This window comes from Canis aureus, chromosome 23 (genome assembly GCF_053574225.1).
Source record: "Canis aureus isolate CA01 chromosome 23, VMU_Caureus_v.1.0, whole genome shotgun sequence".
Classification (NCBI taxonomy): Eukaryota; Metazoa; Chordata; class Mammalia; order Carnivora; family Canidae; genus Canis; species Canis aureus.
In genome coordinates, this window is record NC_135633.1 from 21664770 (window position 1) to 21678602 (window position 13833).

The following is a 13833-nucleotide window of genomic DNA, read 5'->3' on the forward strand; positions in this document are numbered from 1 at the left end:
CTAAAGGAAATGAAATCAGTATCTCAGAGAGATATCTGCATCCCTAGGTTCATTGCAGCTAATTTAATTTACAATATCAATATATGGAAATAGCCTAAGTGTTCCATTATATTATAAACTGTGATATATATAGTATAATGGAATATATATATATGTATATATAATTATTATTATTACTCAGCCATAAAAAAGAATGAAGTCTTGGCATTTGCAATGATATGGATGGAGCTAGAGTGTAATATGCTAAGTGAAATATGTCAGTCAGAGAAAGACAAATACATATGATTTCACTCATATGTAGAATCTGAGTAATAAAACAGATGAATATAGGGGGAGGAGGGGAAAGAGAGTAAGGCAAACCATAAGAGATTCAATGATAGGGAACAAACTGAGGGTTGATAGATGGAGGTAAGTGAGAGATGGGCTAGATGGGTGTTGGGTATTAAAGAGGGCGTTTGTTGTATTGAGCCCTGGGTGTTATATATAAGTGATGCATCACTAAATTCTACTCCTGAAACCAATATTACACTATATGTTAACTAATTAGAATTTAAATAAAATTTTGAAAAAAATGCAAAAAGAATGTTTGGGTTTCAGTTTTCTTTCTATGAAAAAGATCATAGGCTCTTATCCAGGTAGAGTTTATGATACTTCGATACAAAGCAAAATACAAAAAACACACACACACACACACACACAAAAAAAAAAAACAAAGCAAAATACAGTTCACTACAATATTTACAGATCCTCCAGACAGGCAGTGAAACAAATAGAACATACTTCCTATGTTTGAGATGCATTAACCCCACCCAGTGCTTCCAACCATCTCTGCCCAATTGTATTAGTGATCCTTCTTCCTGTATGGAAAAGCATACAAGAGAGAGGAGAGGGGGAAACATAGAGCAGAAGTTTCACTCCTATTATTTCCCCCTGTGGTGAGAGGAAGAAAAGCCTTCCTCTATGGAAGTGGAGTGGAAGAAATAAAGTTCTTCCCTAATAGACTGCAGATGGCTCCTTTCCCATTCTTTGGGTGTGATTAATAATGTTGCGTGGGGGTTGAAAAATGTGGGAAGGGGCAGCCCCGGTGGCTCAGCGGTTTAGCGCCGCCTTCAGCCCAGGGCGTGATCCTGGAGACCTGGGATAGAGTCCTGCATTGGGCTCCCTGCATGGAGCCTGCTTCTCCCTCTGCCTGTGTCTCTGCCTCTCTCTCTCTCTCTCTCCCTTTCTCTCTCTCTCTCTCTTATGGATAAATAAAATCTTAAAAAAAAAAAGAAAAAAATGTGGGGAGGTGGAGGACACTGTTTTGTGTTGGGTCACAAAATGTGTCTCAAATTTTGAAAGAATAAAAACTTACAGAGTATATTCTCTAACCAACAAATAATTATATTGGGAACCAATAACAATAAAATTTCATGAAAAGCTCCAAATACTTGGAAATTAAGTAACATACATCTAAATAATTTGTGGTTCAAATAAGAAATTATGGAGAATGTTAGAAAATATTTCAAACTAATTAATAATGAATCGTAAGAGTTGTGGAATATAGGTAAAGAGAAATTAGAAGAAATTTATACTTTTAAATGCTTATATTGGAAAATAAGTATTTATTATCAATTATCTAAGTTGACAAGAATTTAGAAAAAGAAAAAAATTAAACCTAAGGTAAACAAGAGTAAGGAATTAATTAAGATAAAAGTAGGATCAATAAAATAGAAAACAAGAAATCTTGTTTCTTTAAGAAATCTTAAAGCCAGTTATTTGGAAAGATCAATAAAATCAACAAAGCCCTAATAACACTTATCAAGAACAAACAGAAAGAGGGGGTAATATAATCAAGATGGCAACAGAAGTTGCCTCATGGTAGTTCCTTTTGCACGAAGACCAACTAGCAGCTATCCGTAGACAAGACACCATTGTGAAAATCCCATAATCAAGGGGTGAGGCTGTAGCATCCTCTTGGACCACAGACACCCAGAAAGACTTCATCAGAAAGGTGAAGAGGAGAAGTTTCACTTTTACTGCTTTGCCTCTCTCACAGGATAGCACAGCACCGCGCTGATATTTCCTATCCAGTTTCTCCACTGAGAAAGGAGAACACAGTATGGACATCTCGCTCCACCTACATTGCACACTGCTTTCTGGGAGGCCCACTCGGGTCTTGCCTGATAAGAATCATGAGTTAATCTGTATGACTTGACTACTGGGCACCAGATAGAGATGGAAACAGAGTCAGGAGTTTACCACAACTAGTGCTCAGATGCTAGAGGACAGCCTTCCTGTTGCAGTAGAACCTGAGTAGAGATCTCAGCCAGTGGTTCAGCCCATCTGCAGAGCTGAGCTCATGGATCCATCTGGCCAGTAAGCTCAGTCATCAATTCGGCCTGATTTGAGTCCCCAAGGCATTACCAGCCGTGGAGTCTATTCTATGACCCCAGCCAGGCAGGAAAACAAATTCCCAGCCCCACTCACTGTTGAGCATAGGCTCCAGTTGTGCTTGACCAGGAAGCCTTGCCCCCGTCAAATGATAAAAAATTATTTTCAAAGAATGATAAAATGTTAAAGTGAGAAAAAAATGATAAAAATCACTCCACCTTAAACAAATAGAAAGCCGGCAGCCCTGTACAACTGTTGAGCATAGCCTCTGACCTGTATAACCCAACAGTGACCCTGGATCTAGTCTAGCCTTGGAGCCTAGCCTACAGTCTCACTCAGCCTATGGCCCTGCCTGATTGTTGAACACAGCCTGTGGCCTTGCACACAGAGAGCCCAACCAGTAACTCTGCCCAATTAAAGAGCACAGCCTGTGGGCCTACCCAACTGGAAGCTTGGACAGTGGCTCCACTTGACCACTAGAGCAAGCCTTGTGTCACTGTTGCTACCAGCTGACCTGTTCTGTACCCCAAGCTAACCGGACTGTGAAGGTCTTACCTTGCTGAAGCAAACCTGTAGAGTATGGAAAGGATACTTCCTACTCCATTATGCACAGATAGTGATGCAAGGAGGGGAGAATTCCAAAGATTCAGATAGACATAACACCACCAAAGGAATCTAATAAAGCTCCAATAACTGATCCTAAGAAAATGGTGATCTAGGAACTGTCTGGCAAAGAATTCAGAATAATCCTTTTAAAGAAGTTCAGTGAACTACAAGAATAGATAGACATATAGCCAAATAAGATTAGGTTAAGAATGCATGAACAAAATGAGAATATTAGCAAAGAAACAGAAATTATTAAAAACAATCTAAACAGAAGTCTTTTCTTCACTTCTTTTTTCTTCTTGTTTGGTAAAGGAGAAAAGAAATCTCAAAATCTGACTGGTTTCACCTTAATGTCATCATCACAAACCCCCAAAAGATATTCAACAATGTCTGTGACTGAAATGATCACTTTTTTAAAAAAGATTTTATTTATTTATTCATGAGAGAGAGAGAGAGAGAGAGAGAGGCAGAGACACAGGCAGAGGGAGAAGCAGGCTCCATGCAGGGAGCCTGACGTGGGACATCCCAGGTCTCCAGGATCTGGCCCTGGGCTGAAGGCGGCGCTAAACTGCTGAGCCACCCGGGCTGCCCCTGGAATGATTACTTAGTCAGAAAAGTTGTTCTAAATACACTTAAGAGGTAAGAAGGGGCAGATTATGTGTGACCTTGATTTCATTAATTAGGTAAAAATGTGTTGATCCTACCATATTGTACACACTGTGTGAAACACCACATTAATGGGGAACAAAACTGAAAGGGATCTGTCCACCCAGTTCATATGGAGTGTTGAGTATTTTTATTTATTTATTTATTTATTTATTTATTTATTTATTTATTTATTTATTAAAAGGACATCAATCTTTAAAAGAATAACAGTTACATGTATAGATGCTTTCTATATTCTTGCTTATTTACAAGAGATGAACAAACAAAAAATTTCTCATAACTCTAGCAGTGATTTATATTAAGAAAGCTAGTTTTATTTAATGAACAATGGGAAGCTACTAATATTATAATGTTATATGAAAACTATAAAGGGATCTTAGTAAGGGCAATGACCTTAACTACTTTATTCACCTTTTTATCTCTGTGACTATTCTAGTGTTGGCTATATGGTTGATAATAATAAGTAAATGTTTATTGAATGACTGAGACTTACATAGGGTAAATTAGTTGCCCACATCCATGCAGATATCAAATAGCAGAGTTGAATTCAGGATAATATAAAAAACAGGAAATAATATAGTTTCATTAAGAAATTCTAGAAAGGTTCAATATAACATTTCAGGATGTTGAAAGTGTTATGTTTAGAAGGATGATCTGTGGAGTCAAGCGGATAGATATAGATTTGAATTTGAAGTCAGTTTTATTTTTTATTATTATTTTTATGTATGCTTAATTTTTTAAATTTAAATTCAATTTGGCCACATGTAGTATAACACTCAGTGCTCATCCCATCAAGTGCCCTCCTCAGTGCCTATCACCCAGCTACTCCATCCCCCCACTCACCTCCCCTTCTGCAACCCTTTGTTTCCCAGACTTAGTCTCTCATGGTTTGTCTCCCTCTCTAATTTTTAAATCCTGTCCCTCACATAGCAACTACTGGCACCCAGTAGTACCATAAGATAAGGTGAGATGTAGGTTCCCAAGAGACCTAGTTCATCAGCCCCAGGGGCTCAGTAACCCAAACCAGGACTGTTCCCAGATGGCATGGGGAAGGAAGTAGGACAGTGTGAGGAATTTTCCACAGATCATAAAAACCTCTAGATTTTTTTTTTCATCAGAGCCAAGGAGGCAGCTCTGGTTCTGGTTACTGGATGCAGGCATCTGATTCCTTAAGCAAGACTCCATCTATTGCATCATTGGTGAGTTTCAGGGCTAAGGCAAGAAAGCCATGTTGTGCTGGGCCACAGCAGCTGAATTGCCAGAAGATTAAGAACAGAAAATGTTCTCCTCATTCTTATATTGGCTCCCATGCTACAAGAAGGCAGCTTTAGGTGACGGTACTGGATGCATGAACATTCAAAAGAGAATGGTCTAGAGTCTCAGCAATTCCCTATCATTGAATACAAGGGATCCTGTATTTTATATGGCTGGGAATTTCATGCAAGTACATGATTGAAATACTTCTGGCCTGCCCAAAAGAGTAGTCTAGGGGTTTGAGTGAGTGGAAGTATAGTTCTGGGACAGAGACTGTGTTGGGAGTTTTGATATGACATTGGGCACACAGGTCCATGAGTGTCAAGGAAAAAGCTGGTGAAGAAATTTGGTTATTGCCTTCCACCATCATGTTCGAGCAGAGTAGTGTTAACAAGAGAGCAAATTTCCTCTGATTATTATACAGGATTCATATTCAACATAAACAGATCTCTCTTGATTTCCTCCCAGTGGTCCTAGTTTTTATGTCTTCCTTTTGAAAGTCATATATTTGAGAGGCATCACTTAGGTAAAATATCTTCACGTTCTTAAATTGTTTCTCATTGCAAGTTCTTAAGGATCTTTTTATCCTGGATACCTTCTTCTAGGTAGTAAAATTTCAAAAATGTTCCTGAAATCAAGGTACACTGAACTGGACACTATTATTCTAAGCATGGTTGAACCAAAGCAAAGTGGAATAGAAGAATAATCACCTTCTGTCTGATCACTGTTACTTCCTTTTTTTTTTTTGTTACTTCCTTTAGTAGAGAGTCAGTTTCTTTAAATTTAAATTTAAATTAAATTAAATTAAATTAAATTAAATTAATTAACATATAATGGACTATTGGTTTCAGAGGTAGAGGTCAGTGATTCATCACTCTTATATAATACCCAGTGTTCATTCCATCATGTGCCCTTCTTAATGCCCATCACCTAGTTACCCCATCCCCCCATGTCCCTCCCCTCCAGCAACCCTCAATTTGATCCCTATGACTAAGAGTCTCTTTTTTTTTTTAATTTTTATTTATTTATGATAGTCACACAGAGAGAGAGAGAGAGAGAGAGAGGCAGAGACACAGGTAGAGGGAGAAGCAGGCTCCATGCACCGGGAGCCCGACGTGGGATTCGATCCCGGGTCTCCAGGATCGCGCCCTGGGCCAAAGGCAGGCGCCAAACCGCTGCGCCACCCAGGGATCCCCTGACTAAGAGTCTCTTATGGTTTGTCTCCCTCTCTGATTGTGTTTTGCTTTATTTGGACATATGGGCTCTTTCCATAGTTTGGCTATTATGGACACTGCTGCTGTGGACATTACTCTGGACACCCAATATCTACGGGTGTACTCCAGTGTTTATACTAGAGGGTCAATTTCTAGTAATTCTTATTAACTGAATATGTCAAAACTTCAGCTTATATTCATGTCTAAACTTCCACCTGGCGATATATCCGGGCATCTGGCCCTTTTGCTCTGTATCTATTCCTTTGTATTCCCACCCCCTTTTTTGATGGATAATGGACTGGAATTTGTGAAACTTATTTATACACAGGGGCTGCACATATGGGGCAGGAAAAAGAACAAAGAGCCGAGGAAGGGACCTTTCACGGATGGCAGAATAGGTAGGAAAAGATAAGGAGTACGGGGTGAGAAATAAACGTAATAGTGCTTTGAACTATATCCTATGTGCTGGTGATTTCCGTTTCTCTTCCTTTAACTCCAGGCTTTCAAGTGAATTCAAATTCTTTTCTGCAGAAGTCAGACTCAGGGACATCTTGATAGCTTACAGACTCTATAAATTCAACCTATCAAAATTGGATCCACTATCTCTGCCTCTACAACATAACATCGAATATTTTCACAGCCTGTCTTGTGAAATTCAGTCATTTAATCCAGAAGAGGTGGGAGAATTTAAGAATTCCTAACCTCTCCTCTTCTATAGAACTGTTCAGTCTAGAGATGCCTCGGTGGCTCAGTGGTTGAGCGCCTGCCTCTAGCTCAGAGCATGATCCTGGGGTCGCGGGATCGAGTCCCACATCTGGTTCTTTGCAGGGAACCTGCTTCTCCTTCAGCTTATGTCTCTGCCTCTCTCTCTCTCTGTCTCTCATGCATAAATAAATAAAATCTTTAAAAAAACAAACCAAAAAAAAAAAAAACAACCAAACAAAAAGAACTACTCAGTCTAATCTTTCCTTATGCCATTATATTTATACCTTTAAAAGATGCTCCTTTTTCTACATCTTTAGAGCCATTCCAGAGGCATTTATTTACACAGTGATCACTTCTCAGATAACTATTGAAGCCAGCAGTCACCTCTTTTTAAATGTCCTTTGTCTCTTCTGGTTCCTTAAGTTTGGTTGTTAAAGAAAGAGGAATAAGAGAGATTTGGAATCTTTGTCCAAAACTAAAATCATGGCCTTTACAACAAATGGGGATGTGGGATAGAAATAAAAATTTATTAACACATGAGAGACTTCAGCATTTTGAATTATCTGTGGATCTATGAAGAGATTACACAGGAAATGGAATAGATAATTAAAAAGTCAAAGTTCCTAAGACAATCAGGGTGGATAGACACTATGAAAGGAGGGAGGATTGTAATTAGGAAGAAGCATAGATCTTTGAGTTGGATAGATGGAAAAGAGAAGAGCAAGGTATAGGTATTGATGAGTTTATGAGTGTATCAGGGATATTGAGGAACTTGTGTCTGGTAGCCTCTGCTGTCTTTGTGATGCTGTAGGGGAGGTCATCTTCTGAGAGAGGAGAGGATGGATTTACCATTTAAAAAGAATTTAGAAAATGTAAAAAATTACTTGCAATGAGTGAAGGAGCAAATAAACCAGAGGTTATTTTAATGGACTTGCTTATTAAGCACTCATTTGAAGTTAGTGGTTATAAATATTAAACATTATTATGCTTTTGAGCATAACTTTCTATAGGAATATTGAACTATATTTATGCAGGCTTGAATTAAGCATGTCCAGGATAAGTTGTGTTTGTAGTAAGAATGATAAGGGTTAGTACAGTTAGAATGATAGGGGATTTTATGGGACCTTCTTTATGTTTAATCAATGTTTAATTATTTATAATTTATCATAGGGTTGGGTATATATCATATATTTTTCCATCTCAAATTGACTTTGATGTGTGATAAAAACAGGAAAACTAACTTACCACTAGCAAATCGTGCCAGCAATATTCACTGAAAAGATCCTACAGTTAAATATGACTTTTATGAATTATTTTTTAATGAATTCTCTGTAACTAGTAAACATTTTTATTTTATTTTTTTTTTTACTAGTAAACATTTTTGAACTGTGGGATCTATAATTGGTAAATTTGCTTTATCAGTATCACTTTTCTGTCACACTTGGAAAATTTTTTGTAGCTTTACAATATGTTTTAATGAAGTATTTTTCTCATTTTCCTGCTAAACTTTGTGAGTAGTCTGTCTTATTTGTTTTTCTGAATTAACTTCAGAAATAGTTTGCTAAGTCCCCTCCCTATTCATATACATTGAACTTTGGCTTCATTTGGGATTATTCTTCTATACTCAACAGTTTTCTGGATGAGTAAGTGTTAGCATTTTGACAGCTTTGTTTTCTATTGATCTAATTCCTGTGTTTCACTGTATATAAACCCAGGTGAGATCTCCTCAGATTAAGATTTATCTCATGACATCACCCAGCAACTACTCTACTGCTCCAGTCTCCGAATTCCTCCTCATCTGCTTTCCTAACTACCAGAGTTGGCAGCACTGGCTGTCTCTGCCCCTCAGCCTCCTCTTCCTCCTGGCCATGGGGGCCAACGCCACCCTCTTGATCACTATCTGGCTGGAGGCCTCTCTGCACGAGCCCATGTACTACCTGCTCAGCCTCCTCTCCCTGCTGGACATCGTGCTCTGCCTCACTGTCATCCCCAAGGTCCTGGCCATCTTCTGGTTTGATCTGAGGTCCATCAGCTTCTCTGCCTGCTTCCTCCAGATGTTCATCATGAACAGTTTCCTCCCCATGGAGTCCTGCACATTCATGGTCATGGCCTATGACCGCTATGTGGCCATCTGCCACCCACTGAGGTATCCATCCATCATCACTGACCAATTTGTGGCCAAAGCTAGTGTTTTCATTGTGATTCGGAATGCTTTGCTGCTTTCACCTGTACCCATTCTCACCGCCCAGCTCCATTATTGTGGGAAAAATGTCATTGAGAACTGCATCTGTGCCAACTTGTCTGTGTCCAGGCTATCCTGTGACAATTTCACCCTTAACAGAATCTACCAATTTGTGGTTGTTTGGACTTTACTGGGCTCAGATTTCATCCTCATCTTCCTCTCCTACACCTTTATCCTAAGAGCTGTGCTTAGGTTCAAGGATGAGGGGGCTGCTGCCAAAGCTCTGAGCACATGTGGCTCTCACTTCATCCTCATCCTGTTCTTCAGCACCATCCTGCTGGTTGTTGTGTTGACAAATGTGGCCAGAAAGAGTGTCCCCATGGACATCCCCATCTTGCTCAATGTCCTCCATCACCTCATACCTCCTGCCTTGAACCCTATTGTATATGGGTTTCGAACCAAAGAGTTAAAGCAGGGGTGTCAGAAGTTATTGCGATGGGGGCTTTAAATACATAGAAGGCACCTCTATTGAAACATCTGTTACAATTTCCTTTGTTTCTCATTCCCTGAGATCAGGGATTTTTTATTCCTGACAGTAAAATAATGCTTGGATAGTGAATATTTCCTATTTATGTTCTGTCCCTCTAGTATCAGGAATTATTGTGGATCTCTTAGTACCCAGCCAAAATTCATTTGCCTATTCAGGTAATTAACCTTCTTAATACCTAACTTTGTATGTAGACATTTATATTTTTAAATTATCGCATCTTCATAACAGTTCTCACTGTTATTGTCTCATTGTTATTGTCTATACATTAGAAAATAAAAATTTATGGAGAAATATTGACAAGGTCACACTTGGTGAGTGGTGAGGCATCAATTCAAGTACAGATTATCTGACTCCAGAGACGTTACAATTGAAGCTCTAGCTCTGCCATTTAGCCCATGATTTCTGTGTTGTTTCTTTTCTTTTCTTTTCTTTCTTTTTCTTTCTTTTTTTTTTTTTGAGAAGGAGAGGATGGGGCAGGTGGAGGGAGAGGGAAAGAGGGAAAGAGAATCTTAAGCAGGTTCCCTGCTCAGCATGGAGCCTGGTGTTGGATTTGATCTCACAACCCTAAGATCATGATCTGAGCCGAAAACAAGTCAGATGCTTAATGGACTAAATCACTCAGGCTCCCCTCTGTGTCATTTTCAGAAGCTGTTGCTGCCAATAGGCATCCTTCTGGACTGTCCCTCTTCAGAGTCAGGAAGAACTAAGCAGAGACTTGTAACTCAGAAAAGTCACAAGGTTTTTCTGATCACGACTGTTCAAAATTTCATTATAAAAGCATAATGTTCATAATAGTATCAATTTATGTCCAGCAGAATCCTCACATACCTTCAAACTGTTTATGGAAAGGCCAAGACACTGAGGACGGAAGTGGAGGTAGAAGTAGGAATGCGAAGACCAGAATGTGAGAAATGGTAAAACTGAAGTGGTAGTATAGAGGACATCCTGCTTACTCAAAACTATGCACCATGTGGTATAGAACTGTACCCAAGAACCTTAAATGAAAAGAATATAAGTATAGCATATTATTAAAATCCTGTAAGTTACAATCTGGTGAAAATGGGTTAGGAAACATATGTAATATATTATTGTAGTTGGTAGGGAGTGCTGTCATTATTTACATGAGTATAGGGAATTTAGGTTTCAGGCTCATCCAATAACATTACTCAAAGGTCAGACATAATTTTTATTTACAAAATTCCATAGGGTGAAAGCAAGAGCCACTCTGTTAAGAGATCCTTAAACACTGATTCTGGTGAGTAGATTCCAAAATTCTTAAAAGGTATTTTATTTTATTTTATTTATTTATTTTATTTTATTTTATTATTTTTTTATAAGATTTTAATTATTTATTCATGAGAGACACAGAAAGAGAGGCAGAGACACAGGCAGAGGGAGAAGCCGGATCCTCGCAAAGAGTCTGATGTGGGACTTGATCCTGGAGCCTGAGATCAGGCCCTGAGCTGAAGGCAGACACTCAACTGCTGAGCCACCCAGGTGTCCCTTAAAAGGCATTTTAAATGTAGAGAGTACTAATTTCTTGATTTCAACAAATACAATTTTGCTTGTTTTGCTGTATCTCTTGACTGGTAAATTGCAAATATTGGATATAAAGGAACGTACTATATGTCATTTAGAGTATTAAAAAAACTTGATGAAAGGTGGAGAGTTGGAGAGCTGCTTGATTCCTTTAAGTATAAAGGTTTGAAAAAGTGGTTAAAAGTATTTTAGAGAAGTTTCTTTAAAGGAATTTGATTAGAAGTTGGTTGCGTGAGAGGGAGAGAAAGATGACTATATTTTCATGCTGATACTTGTGTGGATTTTGTTATCTCCAGTCTTTGATTATTCAAGGAATGTTGGCATCAGGTTCTCTTCTTATGAGTAAAGATAACGGCTGGGTTCCCTAGAGCCAAACATAATTAACCTAGTGGCCTGGTCATGCAGCTGTCCTTGCTTAATTAAACCTATGAAAAAAAGATTCCTAGTTACATGGTTTTTCCTAAGATGCTCATATTAATTCTGAGTATACATCCTATTGTCTCCACACACAGGGAAGAACATTTTCATAGAATCTTCTGTTAAAAATAAATCTAAGTACCATTGTTAATCTTTAAGGTCCTGTATTAGTCACAGCTCATGTGATTTTCTGTTTCTGTACACTCCTTCCTCCAGTCCTAAAACCCATTTTCTCCAAATTCCTTAGGCAAATTTTGAAGTACCCAAATCACTGTGAACTCAGGTTCCCTCAGGGTGCATTTCATTTTAGTCCTCCTAATATACTAAGGCTTCAGCTTTAGTAAAACAGATATCTCCTGATTCGTGGGGAGGGTAGGGGGCTTATGTAGTCACATATCCAACCCTGAGCCCAGGAAGGAGTCAGAAGTTAGACGGTGCTTTCCTCTGCTTGTCCAGTATGATTATACACACTCAAGAGGAACTTGAGCTTGTCAAGATGAGCAGCAAGGACTAGATTTATCCTCTCAACAAAACAATAACAAAGCATTGGAAAAATACACAAAATAATCGTTCTGAGGATACTGGAGCTGAAACAATGGAGAACAATGATCCCCAAGAGATAGGAAAGAAAATAAATGAGTCACGTTTACTAGAGAAAGGTTGTTATAACCTATTGGAGAGAGATTCTTAGCCATGTTGAAGGAAGGGTGAATTTAGGTGTAGCCTGGCAGCCTTCCTGTACTGAGGAGGAGGACATGGGAATCAGGGAAGGCCAAGGTAGTCAGAGTTCACAGGGTAGAGTTTTAGAGGACAAAGAACTGCATAGAAAGAGAATTCCAAAGATCTACAGAGGGCCCTCTAAAGTATTCAGCAGATGGGTGCATGCATGTGTGGAAACTGCAAAAACAAAAACAAAAAACAAAAACAACATTCATATAATTATGTAGGGATCTCTGGATGGCTTTTCAGAATTGTCTAAGTTGAGACATGTGTGTCAGACAGACCCTTTCCTCTCTTATCAACTTCTTTGGACGAGATTGCCCCAGGAAGAGAGCAAAACCTTGGAGGAGATAGCTCCCTTTTGGTAAAGGCTATGCCTCTAGAAGAACACAGATGAATGCCCTGCCCTCATCATTGTTACTGTTCATTGTGAAAGAGGAAGTCCTGACCAACACAGTAAGTCAAGGAAGAAAGAAAAGTTTTAAGGATCAAAGTAGAAATGGTTAAATTATCGTTTTTTATGTGATATACTTAGTAAACATAATAAACAGGGTTTTAGAATTAGTTATATGTTCAATAAAATGTTCAGATAAAATAAACTTGAAAAAATCACTAGTTTTCTTTATACCAACAAAAATCATCTGAAAACAATAGAAATTAACATACTATTTATAGTAATATAAAACTCATTAGTATGTAGAAATTGGAATCATAATAAATACACAAAACCTTTAAGGATACTGTTTTAAATTACGCTTAAAGTATTTAAATGAAGACCTGATTAAATGTAGAGATAAACCATGTCCATGGAAAGGACACAAGAGCATTTTAAAGAGGTCTGTTTTCCTCATATTAATTCATACAGTCAATGCAATTTCAAGAAACATTACAGCAAAGGTTTTCAGAGGATTTTTGGTGCAGTTACTCTAAAATGTAAAGTGTATATGTAAGGTTATAGTCTCACCAAATAGAAGAGAGTTTTTAAAAAGATTTGTCACACCTTACCAGATAATAAAACATACTACAGACTCATTATATATCTAATGGCTGTGCCTAGTGCAAAGGTATAGGATATAATGGAGTTTATAACAGGCTCATGTATGTAAGTTAAACTGATATGGGATATTATATTTACATGTATATAATTTTAATATACTTAGAAGGACAGATGAAAAATATACAACAGATTGCTTATACAATTATTTCTAATGGGTGACATTTTGCTGCACTTTAAATGATTTTTTTTTTTTTACCATGCAACAAAACTTTTATTAACATTTTGAACAGCTATTGAGAAAACCAGTGATTCAGCTCTTACTGAAACTGGTAATTTCTAAACTTAAATTGGGGCAAATAGCTAGCTAGAGTGCAGAGCCATGCCGTCATTGGGCACTAAGAATTCAAGATTGAAGAATTAACAGCCACCCCTCAGATGGAGAACCAGGTAGAGAGTTGACTCTTTCTGGATGTTGTCATCAGAAAGAGTGTGGCCATCTTCCAGCTGCTTGCCTGCAAAGATGAGCCTCTGCTGGTCAGGGGGGATGCCCTCTCTATCCTGGATCTTGGCCTTCACATTTTCGATGGTGTCACTGGGCTCCACCTCCAGG

General features: G+C 38.3%; 2 protein-coding genes across 3 annotated transcripts in view; both read left to right on the top strand.

Moving 5' to 3' along the window:
- LOC144294775 (olfactory receptor 56A4-like) overlaps positions 1 to 13833 on the top strand; it is a 67105-nt gene that overhangs the window by 8688 nt on the left and 44584 nt on the right. The gene's annotated exons all lie outside the window — the stretch shown is intronic.
- On the top strand, positions 8561 to 9508 carry LOC144295318 (olfactory receptor 56A1-like). The gene has a single exon (XM_077867701.1). The coding sequence runs from the start codon at positions 8564 to 8566 to the stop codon at positions 9506 to 9508; it is 945 nt and encodes a 314-aa protein (XP_077723827.1). The 5' UTR covers positions 8561 to 8563.

Excerpts from the sequence above, each read along its gene's own strand:
- LOC144295318 (XM_077867701.1), top strand. The coding sequence starts at position 8,564 with ATGACATCACCCAGCAACTACTCTACTGCTCCAGTCTCCGAATTCCTC.